Source organism: Periplaneta americana, chromosome 4 (assembly GCF_040183065.1).
Source record: "Periplaneta americana isolate PAMFEO1 chromosome 4, P.americana_PAMFEO1_priV1, whole genome shotgun sequence".
NCBI lineage: Eukaryota > Metazoa > Arthropoda > Insecta > Blattodea > Blattidae > Periplaneta > Periplaneta americana.
The window spans coordinates 144,662,782-144,686,801 of NC_091120.1; the positions used below are offsets into that span (position 1 = coordinate 144,662,782).

The 24,020-nt window shown below is 34.8% G+C and overlaps 1 protein-coding gene across 1 annotated transcript; it reads left to right on the forward strand.

Annotated features, from left to right (window-relative positions):
• The first annotated feature begins 3,706 nt into the window (after positions 1–3,706).
• LOC138698254 (neurofilament medium polypeptide-like) lies at positions 3,707–17,486 on the forward strand. Its single transcript, XM_069824049.1, has 3 exons — positions 3,707–3,739; positions 8,177–8,759; positions 14,524–17,486. Exons 2-3 carry the CDS (start codon positions 8,205–8,207, stop codon positions 15,085–15,087), a joined length of 1,119 nt encoding a protein of 372 aa, XP_069680150.1. The 5' UTR covers positions 3,707–3,739; positions 8,177–8,204; the 3' UTR covers positions 15,088–17,486.
• Positions 17,487–24,020: the final 6,534 nt, after the last annotated feature.

Consider the following 24,020-nt stretch of genomic DNA (forward strand, 5'->3'; position numbering starts at 1 on the left):
GTGCTTACGATCTTAAGAATAGGCTATCACAGCTATTGAGGCTATTAAATTAATAACTAATTATATGTGTGTTTAACAATTAGAAAGTACATTATTGTAAAAAAAAAATAAAAGGTAAAGGTATCCCCGTAACATGCCATGAAGGCACTTGGGGGGCATGGAGGTAGAGCCCCATGCTTTCCATGACCTCGGCACTAGAATGAGGTGGTGTGGTCGGCACCACGCTCTGACCGCCTTTTACCCCCGGGAAGGACCCGGTACTCAATTTTATAGGAGGCTGAGTGAACCTCGGGGCCGTTCTGAAAGTTTGGCAACGAGAAAAAATCCTGTCACCACCTGGGATCGAACCCCGGATCTTCCAGTTCGTAGCCAGCACCCAACCATAATTATATTTTTGCTCACTTGTTAATAAACGCAAGTTTACTTTCATATTATGCCTTAATTTTACTTTGAACAAACTATGTGAGTGCAACAGGATGAAGTCCACACCTGTGGAGTAACGGCTAGCGCGTCTGGCCACAAAACCAGGGTTCGAATCTCGGTCGGGGCAAGTTACCTGGTTGAGGATTTTTTCCGGGGTTTTCCCTCAACCCAATATGTGCAAATGCTGGGTAACTATCGGTGCTGGATCCCGGACTCATTTCACCGGCATTATCACCTTCACTTCATTCAGACGCTAAATAACCTGAGATGTTGATACAGCGTCGTAAAATAACCCACTAAAAATAATTTAAAAAAATAAGCAACAGGATGCAAGACCATAGGCATCTGAAATAAGCTGTCGATGCTTCTGAAGATCATAGTGATGAAAAAGAAGGAAATGAATACTTCTAGTGAGGATTTGTGGTAGGCCTATGTATTAAATATGTTTATATCACATGACGTTAACGTCAACTCACGCTTTGTAACTCTTCAATAGTTCCTGGAGAAAATCGAATATACAATAAAAGTCTCGCAATGTCCTGGAAGCTTTTCATGTTTTCTTTCCTTGTGAGGCGCAATGTTTTTTTTAATCTTTTGTTTCTTCGGAAGCTTCGCATTGGTTTCGCCAAATACATTCCACAATTCATCCTGTTTAGTTGAGGAAATAGGGTGTCTTGAAGCACTTACTTTTCCCTTCATGGTCTCAACACACTCTTTGGTATATACTCTTCCCCAATATGTAACATGATCCTTGTACACTGACGTTCAAAGATATCTGCCCCTACTAATCGATAGTGATCGATAATTTGTTGGTGTAAGTGTGGCTTCTTTAGTTATTACTTTTATGAATAGATGGCGAAGATAATAGTCAGCATTGGGAATCGCACATAAAAATATACCCACAGTATAGAATTCAATAGTTCATTCTCCCTGGCTGATTGTGAAACACTGGGTTTAGCTGCAAACCGCTGATGTTTTCAATTGAGGGGGTCAGAAGCAAAGGGGTAGAAGTGACATTTTTAATAATATGAATTAAGTGCATCCAAGGCAAGCTAAAACACTTAAAATTTTAGTGGAAAAGGGATACATATTTTAACTATACCACACACTAAAATTGAAATAAAAAATTTCACTGAATTTACGAAATCTTAAGTAGGCTACTTTCAACCATATTTTCTCATAAATAACTTAAGTGCACTTATAGCCTTTTGCTTCTGACCCCACAATTACAAAAATAAAATTTATCCTTAATCTCCGATATCATTTTCCCCTACACCTTTTTAACCATCCCAATAATGGTGCCACCTATTGTGTTGAGAACTTGAACTATTTCAAAGTTTGTCAATTATTTATATCTTTGTTAGGGTACGTACACGTTGGAGCAACGATAAACGATAGAAGAAACGATCTAGCGACGCTTTGGTATTATCAAAGAATCAAGTGTTCATATCGGAGCAACGAGGACGCGGGAAGCGAACATTTTGATTTATCAGTAGAAGATATTATATGCATTCACTTAATGGAAGAATATATATAGGAAATATCAGCTGCTAAGTTCAAGGTTAATATAAGTTAAATACGTACAAAATTAAACCAGTTTCTCATCCCAAAGATAGTATAAATTCGTTGTGTTATGATTGGTTCTTGTGATCACATAACATATGACCAATAAATACACAACTGATCAATTTACCAATATCCACAATAATTAATTTAATATGCCGAAATAATAATAAATCGATTAATATTCGGATATATTGACAACCACCGCTAATTATACAGATTACTATTATCTTAATCAGAGATCATTTGAACGACAAGAGCGAAGAAAATGGTACTTTTCTTTTTCGTCGCTTTCATCGTGTATCTTCGCTTTTATCGTTACTCCAATATACACACCTCAATGACAATGCATGCTTCAATTCTCTCTGATATAGCATCGCTGCTTCCTTTATCGTTTATCGTCGCTCCAACGTGTACGTACCCCTTAGTGACGGGATATGTGGTTATTAAGTTCGTTTACATAATCAGAAAATCGTAGGTCGGATATCTTTGAACGCCAGTGTACATTGATGAGCAAAGATATCTGACCCTACTAATCGATATTGATCGATAATTTGTTGGTGTAAGTGTGGATTCTTTAGTAATTTCTATGAATAGATGGCGAAGATAACAGTCACTGTTGCCAATCGTGGATAAATATACACGCATTATAGAATTCAATAATTTTTCACCCCACTCTACTGATTGTAAACAACACTGGGTTTAAGCTAGAAACTGCTGATATTGACAAGTATGAGAATAATTTATGCTAAATCTATATTATCATTTTCCCTGACAATTTTTAACGGCCCCAATAATGGTGCCACCTATTGAGAACTAGCGGAACTCTTTCAAAGTTTGTTAATTTTTTATGTCTTTCGTTCTGACCTATCCTGTGGTTGAAAAATTCGCTTACACGATCATAAAATCGAAAATGAGATATCTTTGAACGTCAGTATACATAGTCATTTGTCGTTCTTTCATACCACTTATATGGTTTGTTATGCGTAACGTTCACACCCATTGAAAATTGGATTCACGTTTATACTCATATGAACTTACGAGTATTTACTCAGTATAATCTATACTACCACCCTCACCTCCCTAAATATTTACTATTCCTGCTAAATCACCCTGTATATTCTTCTTTACGCCGTATTGGAGTAAGTCGGCACGAAAGGTGAAGGTGATAAGCATGACGAAGAAAGAAGGATGAAGAAGGTACAATAACAATAATAATAATAATAATAATAATAATAATAATAATAATAACAATAATAGTAATAGTAACAGTATAGCTTTTCAAAATTCACAAGTCGAAATATTCAATAAATTTATTTTAATTACATACGCTGAATAAATATAAAAGGTTAACTAATAAATTAAAACTATCCCATCTCTCTCACACGAAAACATCACGTGTTAAGCGGGTTTACTGTAATCTTATTAATTAGCGTGGTAAATTAAGTAATAATCACACATAGTTTTGTGTGTAGAAGACTAAGAAGTAAAATTTTATATTTTATTTCTTTTTCAAATGTGTGTGGTTTGTTGAGTACTCAAACATATTATCCAAATATTCTCAGATATCTTCGATTATGAAGTTAAAATGTTTATGATTTACGATTAAATACGGAAATAATATCACAGATTTCATGTTGGAATCTTATTTGAAAGCACTCACTACGTCACTTCCTGTGACTTTTAAACCCCTACAACTCTCTTAACTCAGATTTCATTTCAGTGTTGCCTGAAACTTTATACAGTGTGTGAGGTAAGAACAGGACGTTTTATACATGTATTAATTAATTTTTTTATATTGGTATTAAGAATTTTACGTGTAAGAAATTGATTTCCTGTGAAAGTATGTTTATTATAACATTAAGACTTATTATTATGGACACAATTTGATTATTTTAGTATCTTTATTACAAATTTAGAATTTCTATTACAAATTTAAGCTTATAAGACTTACATTAGAGGTGGCGTGGGGTCATTTTTGACCCCACCAATAAAATGTCGTACTATACTAAGAAAAATCAAAATTTTTTTGTTATGTGAGATTATTTCGTACTTATGTGTACTATTTTAACACTTGATGTTATTGAAAATAACTGTTGAATATACATGGAAAGGAATTACAAACACGAATTAAATTTTATACAGCTTACGTGATGAAATTAAGGAACCGGTACGGTAACTGGTGTAACATGCATAATAAGTCTAACTGAAATTAACTGTTCACTTTACTCAGTGCCGGATTTAGGCCTAGGCAACCTAGGCAGTTGCGTAGGGCGGCATTCTCTCTCTCTCTCTCGTTCTCTTTTTTTTTTTTCATTTTCATTTTACAGTGAAATTTGTTTTTAAAACACTTGTTTGTAAATCTTTGCTTAAGTTCATTCTTGAACACCTTGTGAAAATCTGATATTGTTTTGTTATCGCATTGTCGTAATCGTGGCGAGAGTAAAACAAAAGTGTGCAGCTGCATAGTTATATTGTAATGCCGGTATCACGTTATTATACTATGAAACTGCTTAAATTTAACTGCTTGTATAAACAAGAATGCATTGTTGAAAATCAATTTGGATGTGTTTTTAATGTATTGTCCCCATGAATAGTAACCAGAACTCTCAATTACATTTGCAGTATATCGTCAACAATATTATTTAATCACTTTCCAGTATGTGCACTATATAAGGTGTAAGGGGTATAAGTGCCATTATTTTAACTCATGATTGTTCAAATCATAAGGAAGAAAAAATGTCCTCACAATTTCTTTCTAATTGCAATATTTAACTAATTGTTAAAGTTTACAATATTAGGCGTTTGGAAACGTTGCTGGATGGGGAGCAGGGAGTTTACAAGAACACGGTATAGCTCAAGCGGGTATAGACATACCGGTACAAAACAGATGCTCTGTTCTAATGCAGGGGCGGACCGTTGTTTACATAAAACGAACAGCAAATACAAACTTTCAATCTTATTAATTGAACTTTATGGTAAATTTCCGTTTTATTTAACAATATTGGGAATATTGGTCCATTTTTATTGTACGTCTAAAAAAAAATAATGGTTTACTGCACAAAATCACACGAATTTTTTTGAAATGCAACATTTTAATCTCTCCCGCTTCCATAAAATAGTACCATTTTTAAAGAATCTTCTGTTTGTGTGATTTTTGAAACGAGGTAAGAGACTCCTAGTTTCTAATAATCTTTGACAAACCGCTACAAAAGTTCAGCGATTAGGTAACCTTCATTGCAGAAAACATTGACGGTACTTCTTGCCTCACTTTAATTATGACTACTTTCTCCATAAATTAATAACATATGATACTTCTAAACTGTGAATGACATTGTAACTTGTTTATCGAATACCCTGTAGTGAACTGCTATCCTCTCGGCAGTAGAGCTATGGACAAGAAGCTTGAACTCGGCTGACATGTACGTACGTCTGTGCAGAGTACTGCCTGCTGAACACGTTGCCACGTCTATCATGCCAGAATATTAACAAATTTAAGCATGCAATTTTATTTAATTTCACGAAAAACTAATAGAACACACAAACATGTATTTAAACTAATATTAACTCTTTGCTAGATATATCTACTGATGTAATTGTTTTCGTAATTTTTCTAACGATATAAGCAGTATAACGCGAATAAAATGAGAAAAGAAATATTTTTTTCTATTACACTTTTACTACGTCATACTACTTTTGACCAATAAAACGGTACGAAAGGACGTATTTCAACCAATCATGGCTGCTTATCGCACAATTTTATCGCGTCCCTAACATTTGTTTAATTTTATCGCGTCCCTAGCATTTGTTTCTTTATTTGCCAACATTTGAAACTGCGCTGGTCTGGACGTAAAAAAAAAAATAGAAAATTACAAACCACTCCAGTCGATGCACAGCAGTTTCAAATATGACTCGCATTGGCATTCAAGAACAAGAATTAATAAAAATCACTGATCATACCTATGCATCTTATGAAACCCTATTTACAAATAAATGAAGAGCACCATTCGGAAATCCTGAATAAGTTGAATACACCATGTAGGCCTACATCAACGAGTTCCACTTCTATTACGCACACGTCCAATATAACATCAATTGAACCACCAACCACATTCAAATTTGAAAATTGTACATGCAATAATTATTCCTTTTAAAATTATTCATGTTTATTTTCTACGTCATCGTCGTTAATTAAAACTTTTCTAACACTTGTGTATATTATTTAGGTTATGTTATACGGTAGCTTCTGCTATATGATATTATGGATAGTCACGTATCAGAGATTGTTTAATATTAAGATTTATTGAAAATCATCTGTCAAATGACGTTGATTACTGGGATTCGGATAATTGAAGTGGAATGCAATAATAAAAAATGAAACTGAATCAACAAAGTCTTCTTGACTAGTAACACTGCCATCGTGATATAGATCGAGAACTTCTCGACGAAAAAGCATTGCTAGTAATCATAACTCACTACTGCCATCTAGCATGCATCTGCCATAATTTAATTATTGCTTTGATAACATTACTTATCAATTTTACGAAAAAATTATCAGAGCCATGGGCGACTAGAAACATCACTAGCGTCCACCGCTGTGAAGTAACGGTTATCTTGCCTGACCGTGCAACGAGCGGGCACGGATTCAAATCCTGGTTGGGGTTTGGGACAAGTTACCTGGTTGAGGTTTACGTCAACCCATTAAGAGCAATTGCTTGGTAACTTTCGGCACTGGACCCTGGACTCATTTCGCTGGCATTATCACCTTCAGATCATTCAGACACTAGGTAACCATAGATGTTGATAAAACGTCGTAAAATAACCCACTACAAAAAAAAAAACTCTAGCGAAGCGAAAAGCACATTCGGCCATATTGAAATAAAAGAAAATGCGAGCGAGGTTATAGTTCGTACTTAGTAGGCTAATCTCACATTATTCATCCCCTTATCTAACCCACTCCAAACTTGTTGCATTCCTCGGCCTTTTGTCGCTTAGCTATTCCCTCGTCTAACCTATAAAACCTTGTAACTCTCAATATGTACGCAAATATGTTTCGTTTCAAAATGATTCAACCACTATACTTGTGGCAAGTACGGGTTTCCGATGTTAAGCCTTGGTTTTTATGAAGAGACGCATGCGAATGAGTGCTTTCTACGCAGACTTCGCACCTCGCAGTTACAGAAACCACTCACTATCTCTCGTGTAGTCCGAATTTGTGCGAGGCGGGCCTCGCACCTCGCAACTCGCATGCGTCGGTTCAGAAAAACAAAGGCTTTAATTTAGGTTCTAAGGGTTTGAGGCTCCAAGTTCTATTAGGGCTCCTCAATAGATGATGGAACCATACCTGCAGGGTCAAGGAAGGATAGCCCACCTGTTGGCGTAGGATTCACATCAATATTTGCTGTTCGTTCTTGGAATTACATGTAATATTATACAACTGTTTAAAATAACGTAAAGGAAAGTGTCCCGTTAAGTATATGTCAAGTGATTTTCCTTGTTTCGATGATCCTACGACATAACCACTCGGACGGACAGTAGCTGAGTGGCATACATTCGACTCTAGATGTCTTGTTTGTGTCTGATATTTCACTCCATTACAGTATTTTTAACGAATCATAACTTGACCTGTTTTAATTACCTAGTCGGTAGTGACACAATATGAAGTACGAATAGCTTATTGGGGAATTTGCTATCCTTCCTTGAACTTTTTTTTTTTTTGGTATAGGCATTGCACTCTTATTTCGAAGTATCGACAGTGTCGGTAGTTTAAATCCTACCGGCTCTAGTGGCACGTACGTTTACAATAAAGGCTTAATAATAATAGCTTAATATGAAATATCACAATTCAAGGAAAAGACAGAAAAGGAGAACAGGTTGGTGAAGGGAGAGGAGGACAGAAGTGAATGAGCAAATGTGTAGGGTATGAGGGAAGTTTGGTTCACATAGCCACCTATTAACCAAGCTTTTAATATTTTGTAAACTCAGTAAATTTACATTGTCGCATTAACACAATTACGGTTGAAGATGTTATACGGATTCTAGAGATGTCTACGTGTTTGGAAAAGATTTTATATCCCATCTAGTGAGTTTCAGTAGAGAGATATAAATATTTGCTATTGGTTAGTGTTGTTTTAAATGAAGTGAATGTAAAAAATTAAAATTACAAAATCATTAATTTTATTTTTTGCAGCATAAATCATTCATAGTATAATCTGAAGATGTCTGTAAGAAGAATTTTTGAAAGAATCTTCATTAATCTATTCGGACTGACGGATCTTCCGATTCTGAAAATTTACTTTGAACAAGGCGAGGGAGAAGAGGAGCAGGAAGGGGAACATGTGCCTCAAGGTGAAGGGGAGGAGGAGGAGGAGGAGGAGCAGGAAACGGGACATATGCCCCAAGATGGAGAAGAACAGCAGGAAGGGGAACATGTGCCTCAAGAAACGGACGGGGGAGAAGAGGAGCAGGAAGGGGAACATGTGCCTCAAGGTGAAGGGGAGGAGGAGGAAGAGGAGCAGGAAACGGGACATATGCCCCAAGATGGAGAAGAACAGCAGTTAGGGGAACATGTGCCTCAAGAAAAGGACGAGGGAGAAAAAGAGCACAAGAGAAAAGAGTACGAAGAGAAAAATGTGCCTCAAGAAGCTCAGGATAACTTACCGCAACCAGAATCACAAACTCGAGACCAGTCGACATTATTCGAAGAACTTCTAATGGAAATATTCCAGACGAAATCAACTGAGCCTCGGGAGGAAGAGGGAGCCGTAGGAGGGGTAATGTAATACACTTTACAAAAACTAAATTTTACCGATTATTGAGATTTCGAAGTGGCATATCCCTAAATATACAGAGTGTTTAAAAAGTATCCAATATTTTAGGAGGTGATAGTATGCATCAAAACAAGAAAATAATGTCTAATAAACATGGATCCTACGACTCATACTTTCTGAGATCTGAACACTCGTTCATAGGAGGTGCTCAATGTGACGTCCATTCATGGCAATTCATTTCTCTGCCCTACAATACAGCAGACTACCAGATTATCATACCGTAGTTGACACCCCTGGCATAAAATAATGATACGACGCAACGAATACTGAAAACAAAAGTCTGGTTGCGGATATGAGCGGGGTTCAACAGAGATGGTGTTGTGAATTTTCGTAATCAGCATGTGTAGGTTGAAGAAACAAGGCATCAGCACCGATTCTCGATCAACTTATGGGCAGGCGTTCTTGGTGATAGATTAATAGGACCATATGTGCTACCACAGAGATTAACTGGGGATCGTTATCAGGACTTTCTTATTAACGTATTAAAGCACATTTCAAAGAGTGCGTGATTCCTTACGCTGAGGGGCAGAGGAATGCATTGCCATGAATGGACGTCACACTGAGCACCTGCTATGAACAAGTGTTCAGATCTCAGAAAGTATTCTTGTAGGAACCATTTTTATTATACATTCTTTTCTTGATTTGATGCATACTAGCACCTCCTAAAATATTGGATACTTTTTTAACACCCTGTGCAATTGAAATTTGAGGAAAGGTCGAAAATAAGTTACAGAAATAGGAATAAGAGAAGTGTTACTTTATTTAAATTATAATCAGTTACTTGGCCACAGTTTATACGATGCGATTTTAATTGCTCTGCTAAACAGAACCCTTTTCTGGTAATAAAACTATTATTTTTGTGAAATTAATCCTCTGTTTCCCAATGTCTGAATGTGGTTCGATCCGGGGGTTTCCCCTCAATCCATCAAGGTCAAAGTGCTGGGTAACTTTCGGCGCCGAATTCTGGACTCATTTTGCAGTCATTATCGCCTCTCTTCGTCCTGCGTACTTCCATACTCAAATTAACCTATCATGCGGGGCGAACAGAATTAGATATAAAGAGTGTTCCAAAGTGAGAGTAGGATCCTTAAACATAACCCTCCCCCCCCCCCAAAAAAAATGTAGACAGCTGCGAGAATGAAATATATGTCAATATGCGAGGCGTTATAAATTTTCGAGGCTTAGATCTTGTTTGACCAATTAATGTTAGTCTCTGCTCTTTTCACACTACCTTCCTCTTGGAACATTGTTGACAAATCCTTTATAGGGCAGCGATCCTTAAACTTTGAGTTCAAGGACCTCTTTCTTGTGATGTGCATTTTTCCGAACCCCGTAACACATCTACTTCATACTTTCACTTGGGAGTACAAAGTAATAAAATCTTTTCATATTATATCGGTAAGCTATTTATTTTCATTCATACGGATTATTCCAAACTCAAGTTTAGTTTAGAAACTTCGCTAAAATTAACTATGTCTATAATTAAAACACTTTTATGAAAATCAGGATGTATTTGTTATTGGGATTGCATGGTATTTTATTATATTTTTCATAGTGAAATAAATAATATTTTAGTTTGAAAACTCACTGGTAGATCCCTATTAGCTCTCGGATCCCAGGCGTCTGCGGACCACATTTCGAGTTACTCTTTTAGGGAGCCTTGTTATCCATTTTGTCTATCACTTGTCCAATAAAATTTAATTTCTATTCTTTATTTTTGCGACCATATTACTTCTATATTTTCATTTAGTTTTAACATGGAACGTTTAAGTAGGCACCTATTCGGAAAAAGTCTTTACCATTTCTGTAATACTCTATAGCAGTGGTCGTCAGCACTCGCTGAAATGGGTAACTGGTAAGCAGCGCATCGTAATATGTTCCGTAGTGCAACAGGAAGAGGGGGAGAGCATATCCGCCAGCAGGCACGGATGCACCATAGTGCAGTCTCTTATCTGCGGGTAAGGGACGCTAGCCCGAGGCTGCACTGAGCTTATGACCGCTGCTCTATGGCATACAGTCCACGCGCATCTTACTCTCTAGCAGGAGAGCGATTCTTGCACTGGGGTTACAATATTCATTAGAAATTAAAATTCTTTGCTTTATGATAGATAATTGTAAGATTATTCCCATCAAGCTGTGACCTGCGATTATTTGAAATCACACAACCATCAGGCATTTAAACGTTCCACTCAATTATTCCTTGCCATATATATATATATATATATATATATATATATATATATATATATATATATATTGGAATTTGGTATCTTCTTGTGATATTAACGGGATGAAGAATCTCATTCTGTTGTGCCTCTAGCCTTTCAAAATCTCAAAATTCAGATTTCAGAATCGAACTTAGGCATCAGTTTCGATACGATTTCACGAGGATACAAGTTGAATAGATCATGATACAGTATATTTTACCACAATTCCGTCCAATAATTCAATTTCTTTTATTATATTATCACTAGAGGGCGGATTTTTGTATAGGCTATTAGCATGTTTTATTCCTTGAAGGTTAAAGATAAGCATGTATGAGATAAATAATGTGTTTCATACTATGGGGAATCAATGGGGGAAGTTTTATAGTTCATATAAATGCATATTAAAGGAGTTGGTGTAGGGTTACCAGATACTCGTTAGTGAAAAGCAGGACAAACTAGTTCAAAAAGCAGGACAAAGTCCGGACACAAAAACCATTTGTAGATGTTTTATTCTTTAGGACTTTTTCAGATTCAAAAGTCGAATTTAATTGATTTGCTTGTTAAGTTGAATAGGCATATAGTAAATAATTATCTGTGCAATAAAATAAACTGATTAAAATACAGTTAAAACAAAAAAATACAACCACAGTACAGTACATTTTAATTCCAGCACTGTATGTAGTAGTGTTCCTCAACCTTTTTCTACTCACGGCACACCCTAGACGGGCCTAGACTCAACACGGCACACCAAAATGTTAATCCCCTCAAAAACATATGATGCAAATCTTTTAATATAGTTGCGTAATGCAATCAAATTTATTATATTACTATTATTATTGCCATTATCATTATTATAAAACAGAAATCGACTCTTGCATTTATTAACAATTTATGAACTTTAATTCACTATACAAAATACACGATTCTATTACTAATATTAAAGTAAATATCTCTACTCATACCTTCAATGTGACACTTGGGCCTGCTTAGCTGTACACAGGTGGCTGATCCGTAGCAGAATCGTAAACAGTGCAAGCCTAATTTCTTCATCGATGGATCTGAGTCTCTCCCGCTTTGATGTTTTAATTTCAGTTAACGTCGAGAAGCCCAGGTCACAAGTATGTAGTTGAAAATGGCAATAACATATTTTTTATTGGGTTATTTTACGACGCTTTATCAACAACTAGGTTATTTAGCGTCTGAATGAAATGAAGGTGATAATGCCGGTGAAATAAGTCCGGGGTCCAGCACCGAAAGTTACCTAGCATTTGCTCGTATTGGGTTGAGGGAAAACCCCGGAAAAAACCTCAACCAGGTAACTTGCCCCGACCGGGATTCGAACCCGGGCCACCTGGTTTCGCGGCCAGACGCGCTGACCGGCAATAACATATTAAATGCCATTTTGGAGATGACCTGATATTCACTCCTTATTGACAACCAAAATATTTCCAAAGGCACTTCGAGAAGTTTTAATTTCAATGTTTTATCTGCTTTTAAATCTGCCAGTTCCTCTTGTACGAATACATTGCTCGGAAGATGTTTTGAATCCACAGTGAATGGATTACAAATCCAGTCGAACTCTGGAACACACTCTCAAAAATAATCCTTGAACCTCTGCTGCAAGATTACTAAAATATGTTCTTTAATTAAGTCCATCAACACTTTATTACCGTCAGAAGGAGTCCTGCAGTTGGAAACATCTCAAACGACCCATTTTCAATAATCTGTATCCAAAAATTCAGTTTATTCTCAAATCCTTGAATCTTATCCATACTAGTCAGAATATTTTCGTTCCTACCTTGTGCTTTTCTAGGTATGAATGAAAATATTCTGACTAGTATGGATAAGATTCAAGGATTTGTGAATAAACTGAATTTGTGGATACAGATTATTGAAAATGGGTCGTTGAGATATTCCCAACTGCATAATAATAATAATAATAATAATAATAATAATAATAATAATAATAATAATAATAATAATAATAATAATAATACATTTGATTACATTATGTAATTATATTAAGAGAGACACATCATTTGTTTCTGAGGGGATTAACAGTTTGATGTGCCGAGTTGAGTCGAGGCCCGTCAAAGGTGTGCCGTGAGTAGAAAAGGGTTGCGGAACACAGCTCTAAGGCCCTCATAAGAGATTTTGATAAAAGCAGGTCAAGTGACTTGTTAAAATTGAGCAAGAAACAGCTCCGCTGGGCAGTCGGATTCCTCAGAGGACACTGTGCCCTCAAGAAGAACCTGCACAGAATGGGACATATCAACAACCCAGCCCGTGCTCGTTGTTCAGAGAGATGAGTCTGTATCTCATCTATTGTGCGACTGCAATGCAATCTCCCATCATAGAGCTCTCATCTTTGGAAAACACTAGGATATTATGACGGGGAAGCGCAATATATCTTTCAGGTCATTGTGCTAGGGCTACCATAGACCTCTTAATTTAAATTCAATTCAATGGGCAGTCGCTTGTAAGACCCAGAAAGGGAGTTAAACAAGGATAAAGAAACAAATTATCCAAATATTCTTTACCAGATTTAATATAAGCTACTTACAGTTCCAAGATAATTGAAAGCTGTAACCTGTTTTGTGTTGTTGTTTACTGGCATTTCTGGCTTTGAGCCAGAAGCCGTTTTAGGGTCTCATACGCGCAGGACGCCCTCTCCAGCCATTCTACATAAGTAATAATAATAATAATAATAATAATAATAATAATAATAATAATAATAGAAGTATATTTACATATATGACAGTATTTCTGGCATAAGTGCCAGTAGGTGTGTGAGTGCAGTGACTGATTTCTTTTATTTTGGTGGAGGCCTAATTTGTTAATTGCTATATTTAAGGTGAACAGGAGAAGAGTTCGGGGTAAAAGATATCAGCTGATAGGACAACGTTAAGGTATTATATGGGGAGATTAAGAGAAAAGCAAGAAATTGGGAAGAATGGGAAATGCTGAGTTTGCAGTTAAAGATCTGCTCTTGGGCAGAACACTGTGCATGCATGCATACATACACACACACACACACATATATATATATATATATATTTTTTTTTTTTTTTTTGAGATTTTTAAGTTTCCCTTTCCGGTGGCAGAAGCATCTGAATGGTTATGCAGACTTTCATGGTGTAGTGTTATTTTATTGATCCGCCTCTCTGTTGCTGTCGTGTGTCCTCTCAGACAGTATTCAAATTTCCAACACGTGTTTGCAGTTTTTATTGTGTAGTATCACAGTATAGTATATACAGTCACGAAGGTCAATACTTAGGGAATATGCATCCATAGATAGTTGCTAACCCCTAGGATCGCTATTATCGTTCCATAACAAACAATGCGAAATAGTACCGGCACAGTCTATTGTTCCTAGTACCCTCAACAACTCAGGCTTCGTGACTGTATAATACTAGACTATGGTAACCTGATTCTCAGTTGTTTATTCATTTGAATCGCCATGTTTTCGTGTTTCTAATATAGCATATTTATTTTAACAGGAAGTGCAATATTCGGAAACAGAAGAAGCGGCGGGAAGTACGCAACAAAGTCATCAGATAATTGACTTCCACTATAAAGAGCATTCAGGCACGGATACGAATGGCCGTGTTAGATGTCCACTGTATCATCTCTCAACCTACTTTTGCTACTGGTATAAGGAAGCAGAATTACTAGAAAGTCATGTAAGAGCGGATCATAGTGAGATGGTACGTGAAGGTCCCGATTTTCATTGTCTTTGTATCAAAGAAAATGCATTGATAATTATTTTTAACGGAGAAATTTTTCTATACTACAAATGTTTTAGAGGGACGATGTGTTACGTATCAATAAAACAAATTTTCAGTTCAGACAAATTATATAAGTATACAGTTACAATATCAAATCCAGTGAATAACATCCCATATATACCGGTAACTTTCAATGTATTAAAAAGAAACGAAATTCTAGCGCAAGTTTTTAGACAAGGTAGATGTTTAGCACTCGACTCCACTTTCATAGAAAGTTGCAGAACGATTTATGGTACTATTAATATGTCTATCAGTATAAGTGAAGCTTCAAATTAATATTATACTCATTTTATTACATTCGAACTGGTGGCCTAGAAGTAACAACTAAGTTAAGAAAAAGCTATTTATTTTTATAATTAAGATATGTACCGGTTTACATATACATATAAAATTAACATTACACATTAAAATAATATGAACAATAATTGTTAAAACATAATTTAAGAGGTCTAATCTTTTAATTACTCTATAAGAAATTCAACCTGTAATTTCTGACATTTCTGTTGACATGACGTACTGTAGTCTACATTCGTACTCTTTTCCTATTATACTTTCTCACTTTATTCTGTTACTATTTCTTGCTTCGTTCCCCTCTTTGTTACCTGCTTTCTCTTTGTCTCATCGAGATTAAGGTTTTTCAAGACTTGTTTAAGCTTAAAATATTTTGTTTACTTTAACATCTTGTAACATTTGTTTTTAAATTAGTTAAATTATATAAAGAATAATTCTAGAAAAAAATCGCATTAACATAATTGAGTTACTTCAAAATATTGTAAAGTTTTTAAAATTGTTTGGACGTAGTTGTAAAATGTTTTAAAATTATTCTGTTGCTCTTCTATTTGCACTACATAATATATCGGAATTTTATTTAATTCCATCATTTATATACTCGTACGAATTTACTATTTGTATCTTTTAGTAAATGAGAAATACATCGACTATAAATTCAATAGGATTTACCCTATCTATTCCCTTGACGAATTTACATCCATTTTACGTATTTACTTTGATACTAAAACAAATCATTATCATGTGACCAAAGATAAATCAAGTCCGTAAAACACTGTAATATATTTTGCTTGCGATCACTTTAAATAATAAATCTGTTATAATTGGGCAACACAGAACACAGATTTACGCGATTAATAAATGTTGGACTTAACAAACGTTTTTATAAAATTCTTATCTCTTGACATTGCATTAGTACTCAGCTTTTCGTTAGTGATGAGAGAAATGCGACAAAGCTCGTAGCAGGCATTTTAAAATTATTTCATACTTTGACTAATTAATACTTACAAAAAAAAATGCGTGTACGATAGTAATGACTACAACGTTTAATACGTCAAGGCTTACACTATATCTGACATTCGGCATCTACTATTGAGACTGCCTAATTTTTTAGTTGTAAAATTGACTGAAATTTAGCTTAATCTTATCCAAACAGTTGAAGCTCATTTATAGATATAAATACATCAGGTCTTATTATATACGAAATTCGAAGTCAAATTGTATATGTAGTGCAATTCCATTCAGGAATTTAATTATTCGAAATTTTATGCAAATAGAGAGTGACAGTATAATTTCTTACAGATATTTACTCTAATTATATTTTTAACGGAAGGTGGTTTTATTACTTAGAAGATGTGTATGAAATATAAAGCTAATTGTACAGCACGTATCTTACACTTTAAGGCCATACATTCCTATAAAACAACAGTTTTAACTGCTTTATTATGAAAAAATCGATAAGCGAAAAATATATGGCCGTATTTTGAAGTATAAATTTATTGCGATGAACGTAAATCACATCAAACACGTACAGTACATTCAGAAAGTGTGTAAATGTCTCCATTAGTCACAAAACTCGATATATGCGTTATAAATTTCCTGGTTCACTGAAAGGTAACACGTATTACCAATTAAGTCGCTACGAATCGGCATGTTTGTTGTTATAGTATGTACATTTGGTTTCATTATAAGATCTTGAATGTTCTACATTGAAGCATATCATATTATGGAAGTATATGAAAAACTGGCGAGATTATTATAAACCGGCAGAAATTTTCTCTAAGATCCGAAGCTATCATTACAAAACGTACATGTATTAAAACAGTTGTTTGTTATACATTACTAATAAGATGTTTAGAGTGTGAAATTCACTGAAATTCTAATTTTGTATTATCATTCTAAGATGATAAATTCTTTATACCAATATATTACATAAATGCGGAATTTACAGGCCGTATAAATTAACTTTTTGTGTGTAACTATTTTATCCACGGACATAGAGATATAAATATTTATCAACTCTAGCAGTGTGATCTGCATTTGATTATTAAAATAAATAACTCAATTATTGTAGTAGTACAATTGTGTTCAATTTTTGTCTATAAATTATATTGCTACCTGAATTTGTTATAGATTGAATAAATAAAAATTTTATACTTTGCTATTACAACTCTATATGATTATTCAATGTAAATTCATTAACAAGACGAGCGAGTTAAGTCTGAGGACGAAGCTTTTTCTGAACTGCGCTGGTTATGTCTGTCGAAAAAGGATTCAGTTTCATATTCAGCATTGTAACACTAATTTTAACGTGTGCTTAGTTTAAAAATATTGTATGTAAATATAATTATCATTTAAATGTATTCCTGTGAAAATAAAAACAATTTGTGCAAATAAATGTCAATAATTTCTCATTTTACAACGTATGAGACAAAGTTCCTTAAATATAATACTACTCGTAATTGTGTTTTTTTCCTCCCAACAGAAAAGTTCTGCTTTATCTTGTCATTACTCATCAGCGTCGAACATGTTTCTATTGGCATTATTGCAGTCCAGTAAAAGTTGGCTAGTTTTCCTCAGTACGTAAAGAATAATTTTTGGTCCCACAGAATATATTTGTTATGAAAACAATGATTATTAGAGGAGAAAAATTCGCTCTGGCGCCGGGGATCGAACCCAGGTCCTTGATTCTACCCGGGTTCGATCCCCGGCGTCGGAGCGAATTTTTCTCCTCTAATAAAATAATTTTTACCATAACAGATATATTCTGTGGGGCCAAAAATTAATCTTTACGTTGATTATTCGTCCAACAGTGCATATTACTGTGGAATCTCGGCCACTAAGTCACTCAATTGACTGCGCTCCTTGTATGACAGTTGACACACTACAGGAGAGGGTTTCAATCCGGTGCTGTGGATTGAATTTCGGCGTAGCTCAGTGGTGAGAGCATTTGGTACGTAGAACCAAGGATGCGGGTTCGATCCCCGGCGCCGGAGTGAATTTTTCTCCTCTATTAATTATTGTTTCCTAGTAACTTTCTCTTTATACATACTGTATAATAGGCTAATTATTGTCTTACGATTGTTTTCACACTGCAGAGATGTTCAAATTCCAATTTTTCTCCAGACGAACATAAAATGTAATGTGTTGGCATAGCGATGGGGGTTTTATACGGTGAGAAGACTACAAAAGAGTGGTTTTAGCAGTCTGTTATTTAGCGACGCTGTATCAATTATTACGTTAGCGGCTATGGAGTTGTTGATAGCGGAATTGGTATTTGGCGAGATGCCGAGGATTGTTCATGTGATTATCTGACATTCCCCTTACAGTTCTGTGAAACATGAAAAAGTCTCATCAGTTAATCGACACAAGAGGGAATATAACCGACGTGCTATCGAACTTCTGGATTAACAGGAAAGAAGTGCTTTTTTGTATGTTATATATAATAAAATTAATGTTTACAATATTTTAAGCGAATTCTTCTAAATAAAGTTTAATGTATTTCATTCTTGTACAGTTAGCCAAAGAATGGCAGGCTATTGGAATACTAGAAGTCCCAGATATTACACTACGCATAATCGAATAATCAAGAGTACAGCTTAATACACAACGTGTAATTGAGTTATTTAATGCCACTCTATTTGGTTTGTAGCTGGAACTCTTTCCGAAACTCACTTGGACACAGCAAGAAAAAAGTGTTGATTTGTTGTAAAAAAAACAATAGGTCTGCTATAGAAGTTTATTCTTATTACACATAAGTGTGTAATTTTATTTTTAGATTTTGAAAACAATGCAGGTAGCAAAGAAGTAAGTCTGTAAATGTAAGAAGCTCCATAATTTTAACTTGTTTATAACAAAGAAAATTAACTGAGCAGAGGTGATTTGTTTCGCTTTTATTTTATTCCCTTCAACCATAAATGAAATGAAGAAAATTTCAATTTATAGCTTTATTTTAAAAATTTTGTGAACACAAAATAATTATAATTTAGATCTTTACAGTGCTATTGTAAATGAGGCGATTTTTATTTTAAACAATGACAATGAAATTAAAAGTATTTTTAACAAGCAGTATTAAGGAATTCATTTTAAATAATATTAAATACTATTGCATGGAGATTTCCATCTAACTTTATTCAAATATCTATTCACGAGACTGAATGAGAAGAAAGGGGACTTTTCCCTTCAGTTCAGAAAAAAACAATATAGCACTTATCCTACAGATGGTTCGATACTGTAGCTAATGAAGGGAAATTAATATATTAATTTATCTTTCAACCAGGGTGCGAATTAACGGGGGGCGATGGGGGAGATCCCCCCCCCGTTGGAAACTTATCCCCCTCTCATAAATTCATATTAACATCCCTGCCAGGGATAACTTCTATCCCCTCTCACAAAATATAATTTTATTTTTTTAATACGAGTTCAGTATACTTCATAAAGTATGAAGTAAGCAAAGAAAATAGTAGTCTATCGATGTATCATCACCGGTAAGCTGACAACAATCAATAACTTAGGAATTACACATCTTATCTTAAGCCTGTTCATGGATATAATTATTATTATTATGATCAAGATGCAAGACAAGCAACTCAATGCGACCAAGTGTTGGGCCGTATCGAATGAGGATAATAATAATTTCATGTGTGGTATTCTCTATCCAGGATTCTATCCCCACCTCATTAGAAATCTTAATTCGCACCCTGCTTTCAACAATAATTATTTATTAAGAAATTGTAATTTTGCAGGAATATTGAAGTTAATTAATATCGATTATCTTCAAATTATTAACACTCGTGGATATGTGTTAACAAAATAAAGATCAGGACGAAGAGAAGATTCTACATTCATCAGCGTCTCGTTAAGTCATTGTTTGCTTAGAAACTATTGTTCATTTTAGTAAATATGAATTACTGGTTGACACAGCAAACATGCGTATCGACGACTGGTGGAATCATACAGTGTGACGTCATGTTGTGATAACTGCGTAAGATTAATGTAATTTTAATTAAAAATTGAAAAACAAAATCTGTACAAAGAAATTAACAACACATTTTTTGCTTCAGAACACTATCCAGTTAAAGAAATTATACTTTTGAATTGTTCATTATCTATTTTTAATATTCTTTTACCCTTGAAACTAAGGAGAAAAGATATTTTACTAAAAACTTCAAATTAGTGTAACTCTGAAAATATTGAGATTAGGACACATGTTTATATGAGATTTTTTGCTCAGAATGTCGTCGGAAATAAGCTCCGTAAGTGACTGTAAATCCGCGTGAATGACCCTGTATGTTGTATTTTACAGAGGAGCACGCGGCGAACGAGTACATTCAAAATCATAAGTTGCAGTGCTGATTTCGTGACACCGCTAAATAATCGATATTGTCCAAAGCAGAGATAAGAATCGTATTTATAGAAAAGTCAATTAACTGGCATTGAATATGAATAATTAATATTATGAAAATCCACAACAAATCTCGGAAGTAAAATGGAATTTGCAAGTGACATCAGTCTACTGCATAAAAAGGTCAAATATGAAGTAGACCTACAATATTACGAAAACATCGAAGAATAATTACCGGTACACGTAAAGAGAGAAATGCCTACACGTAAAGAGAGAAATGCCTTTTGCTGTAAATACAATATCCTATAAAATTACGAGTCGTAGGCCTATTTCCCAATTAAAACGTTGAAACATGCAATGTAGGCCTAATAAGACTATACTTACCGGTAGGCCTACATACACATATTAATATAATACTATTATAACAAACTAAATTTAAGACAATATAAGCCTAATTAAACTATTTTGCTAACAAAACCTAAAGAAAGTTATAAACCTGCTCTGGGCACAACGGCAAAGTAAAATGGAACTCAGAAACCACCGGCCATGTCCTTTCCCATGAGTGGGCAACTCGTGCTCTCAAAGTGTCAACACAATCTCAGTGCAGGTAGAACGGACTCTGTACTAGCTATACTGTCTGTGTGCGGTTCTTTCAAGACACAAGTTCGAACGCGTCTGCAGTAAGTGGCGGCTCGTTTTAAGTGAAAAACATTATAATTCCCAGATCATTTCCCTTTAGTTATGAGTCTAAAGAGAATTTTTTATTAAGAAGAGAGGTGAAGCTTGTATTCTATTACACTTTCTTACGCATGACATTTTATGTTACAAATAAACAGTTAAGGTTTTAGTAAAGAAATACTGTCTGCATCTGCTTTAAAACAGCTAAAGGTAAAAATGAGATATCAGCAAGGTGAGACTGATATCAAATATCATTAGCACGTTGTGCGTGGGAGTTATAGAATTGCACGACATATAATCGACTAGCTAAGAACATTTATGTATAAATTTGAAATGTGGCAGTATCATGTAAAACATAGACAATTTCACTTTCTTTGAATATGAACTATCTTGAAGAGTGATAAGAAAATATTCTTGTCAAATATAAGACCCTACTTCAAGACCTACAGCAGAATTCACTATTAAGTTTGGAGAAACAGTGACAATTGACAAGGAATCGAGATGTTTCTGAAATCCTTTTGGCTTACAGCCGATAGAAAATCCTGAAAATGTATAGCTTGAATTGATAAATCTACAGAACAATACGCCACTCAGATTCCAGCGAAATCAGGAATCGAACTGTTCGTAATGTTGCCTAAGTCAGAATTTCAAAATATACTCTTTGCTTCCAATACTGTTTAGTACAAGAAAAAAGGTAAAAGCTCTCAAAATACAGAAAGAGCTCAGAAGTAAGCTTATTTCATCTGCCGTGACATGTAAAAAATACTTCCTTGAATATGTTGTTGTTTGCGAATACAGACTATTACCTTTCTGAGAACAGAGGAATAATCTTTAATGAATAGAGACTTGTAAATTCTATCGTTCCACCTTTCAAATAATACATATAATAAGAAACAGTAACAAATATTGTAATAATAAATAAGTGTTGCAGCTATATTTGTTGTATCTTGAAAAGGTTGTATTCAGTTTGTGTTTCCAGTACTAAACTAATTTACAAAGCTATAAAATAATATAATTTTGTTACGTGTTTAGATACATTCTTCTAAAATTACTATAATTATTGTACCATGCGTCATTCTGAAATTCAAATCATGGAATGGAATAGATGGAAGTGTTGCAGCTATATTTGTTGTATCTTGAAAAGGTTGTATTTAGTTTGTGTTTCCAGTACTAAACCAATTTACAAAGCTAGAAAATAATATAATTTTGTTACGTGTTTAGGTACATTCTTCTAAAATTATTATAATTATTGTACCATGCGTCATTCTGAAATTCAAATCATGGAATGGAATGGAATAGATGGAAGTGTTGCAGCTATATTTGTTGTATCTTGAAAAGGTTGTATTTAGTTTGTGTTTCCAGTACTAAATTAATTTACAAAGCTAGAAAATAATATAATTTTGTTACGTGTTTAGGTACATTCTGTCTAAAATTACTATAATTATTGTACCATGCGCCATTCTGAAATTCAAATCATGGAATAGATATCACGATCACCTGCATGAGCCGCCAGAGCTCACCGTGGCTTTTGCAGCGAAACTACAAACAACTTGTAACTGCTGCGGCTGCCTCCGTCTGTCTTTCTCTCTTTCAAGGTTTTTCAGCACTTTGGGAGCACGAGTTGCCCATCCATGCAGTCATGTAATTTGTGAAACTCGACTACGTGTCGTTAAAAAAATTGACACTCATGCCAAAAATCATTACAAACATTTATCATAAATACATGACTATTATGTGAATGCACTGAACGAAAGATTATTTTATTTTGCTAAACACTAGATACGGGAAGAATACACTGGTTTTGAAGTAGACTTTGAAAGACAAATTCCAAATTCTGATCAATAATTCTATAGGCCTATAATCACTAGACAGTGGATGCGGGATGACTTATCGTTGAATGTAGGTGCACATATACTGTATGTTACATTTTTTTTTTCATTCAGACCATTGGCTGAACAGGTTTTAAATGTAAACAGACGACGTCAACATACTACTGTATCTCCGTACAGTTAGAAAGAAAAGAAAAATAACGTACTGTAGTACGTACATAACTTGCAAGTTCAGTCCTCGTCATCATTGATGCAATTACCAGCGTTGCAGTAAACGACGATATATTCTCGTAAGTTGTCGAAACTGAATCATCTTCGCCTTCGCTTAAACAGTTTTTGTATCGAGAGAATTTCTGAAGAAAAACTCTAAACTGGGGATCACTCAATTTCTTTAGAGGAATATTTGCACTGAGCATCATGTTGCACGTGTCGTTATACCCGCACAACTAAGTGATGATGATGATGATGATGATGATGGTTCATCAGATTTCATTTCAACGCATTTCCTGTGCGATGTACTGTTACCATGTTTCTCTATAGCCTGAGTTGTTCTGGTTTTTATTTCAATTTTACATACATTACACACGATATTGTCTTCGTTAATACATAAAATCTTTCCGGAATATGTATGATAAGACTATTGAAATGGATTTGAGGGAGGTAGGATATGATGGTAGAGATTGGATTAATCTTGCTCAGGACAGGGACCAATGGCGGGCTTATGTGAGGGCGGCAATGAACCTACGGGTTCCTTAAAAGCCAGTAAGTAAGTAAGACTTTCTTGTGTTAAATTCTAACGTACCTTGTTTACATGTTTCGACCTATTTATGGGTCATCCCCAGAACTGGTCGTTGTTGGTCTTGGCGCCTCTTGTTTTGTTTCCTGTGAGGGTGTGTTCGTGTGGTATAATGTAGAGTCAAAGAGTGTGTGTGTTCTGACATAAAATGTCACTCTCATACTTCTTAATTGCATTTCATATCTCTAAGCGAATTTAACGTTTTGACTTCGACATTATGAATGGATCAGCACTACACTATTCAACTCGTACTAAATACTTGAGCAGGATAACA

Bases quoted from the DNA above. Each gene is read 5' to 3' on its own strand.
- LOC138698254 (XM_069824049.1), top strand. From the start codon at position 8,205: ATGTCTGTAAGAAGAATTTTTGAAAGAATCTTCATTAATCTATTCGGA. The intron at 8,760-14,523 runs GTAATGTAATAC...TTATTTTAACAG, and splicing joins AAGAGGGAGCCGTAGGAGGG to GAAGTGCAATATTCGGAAAC.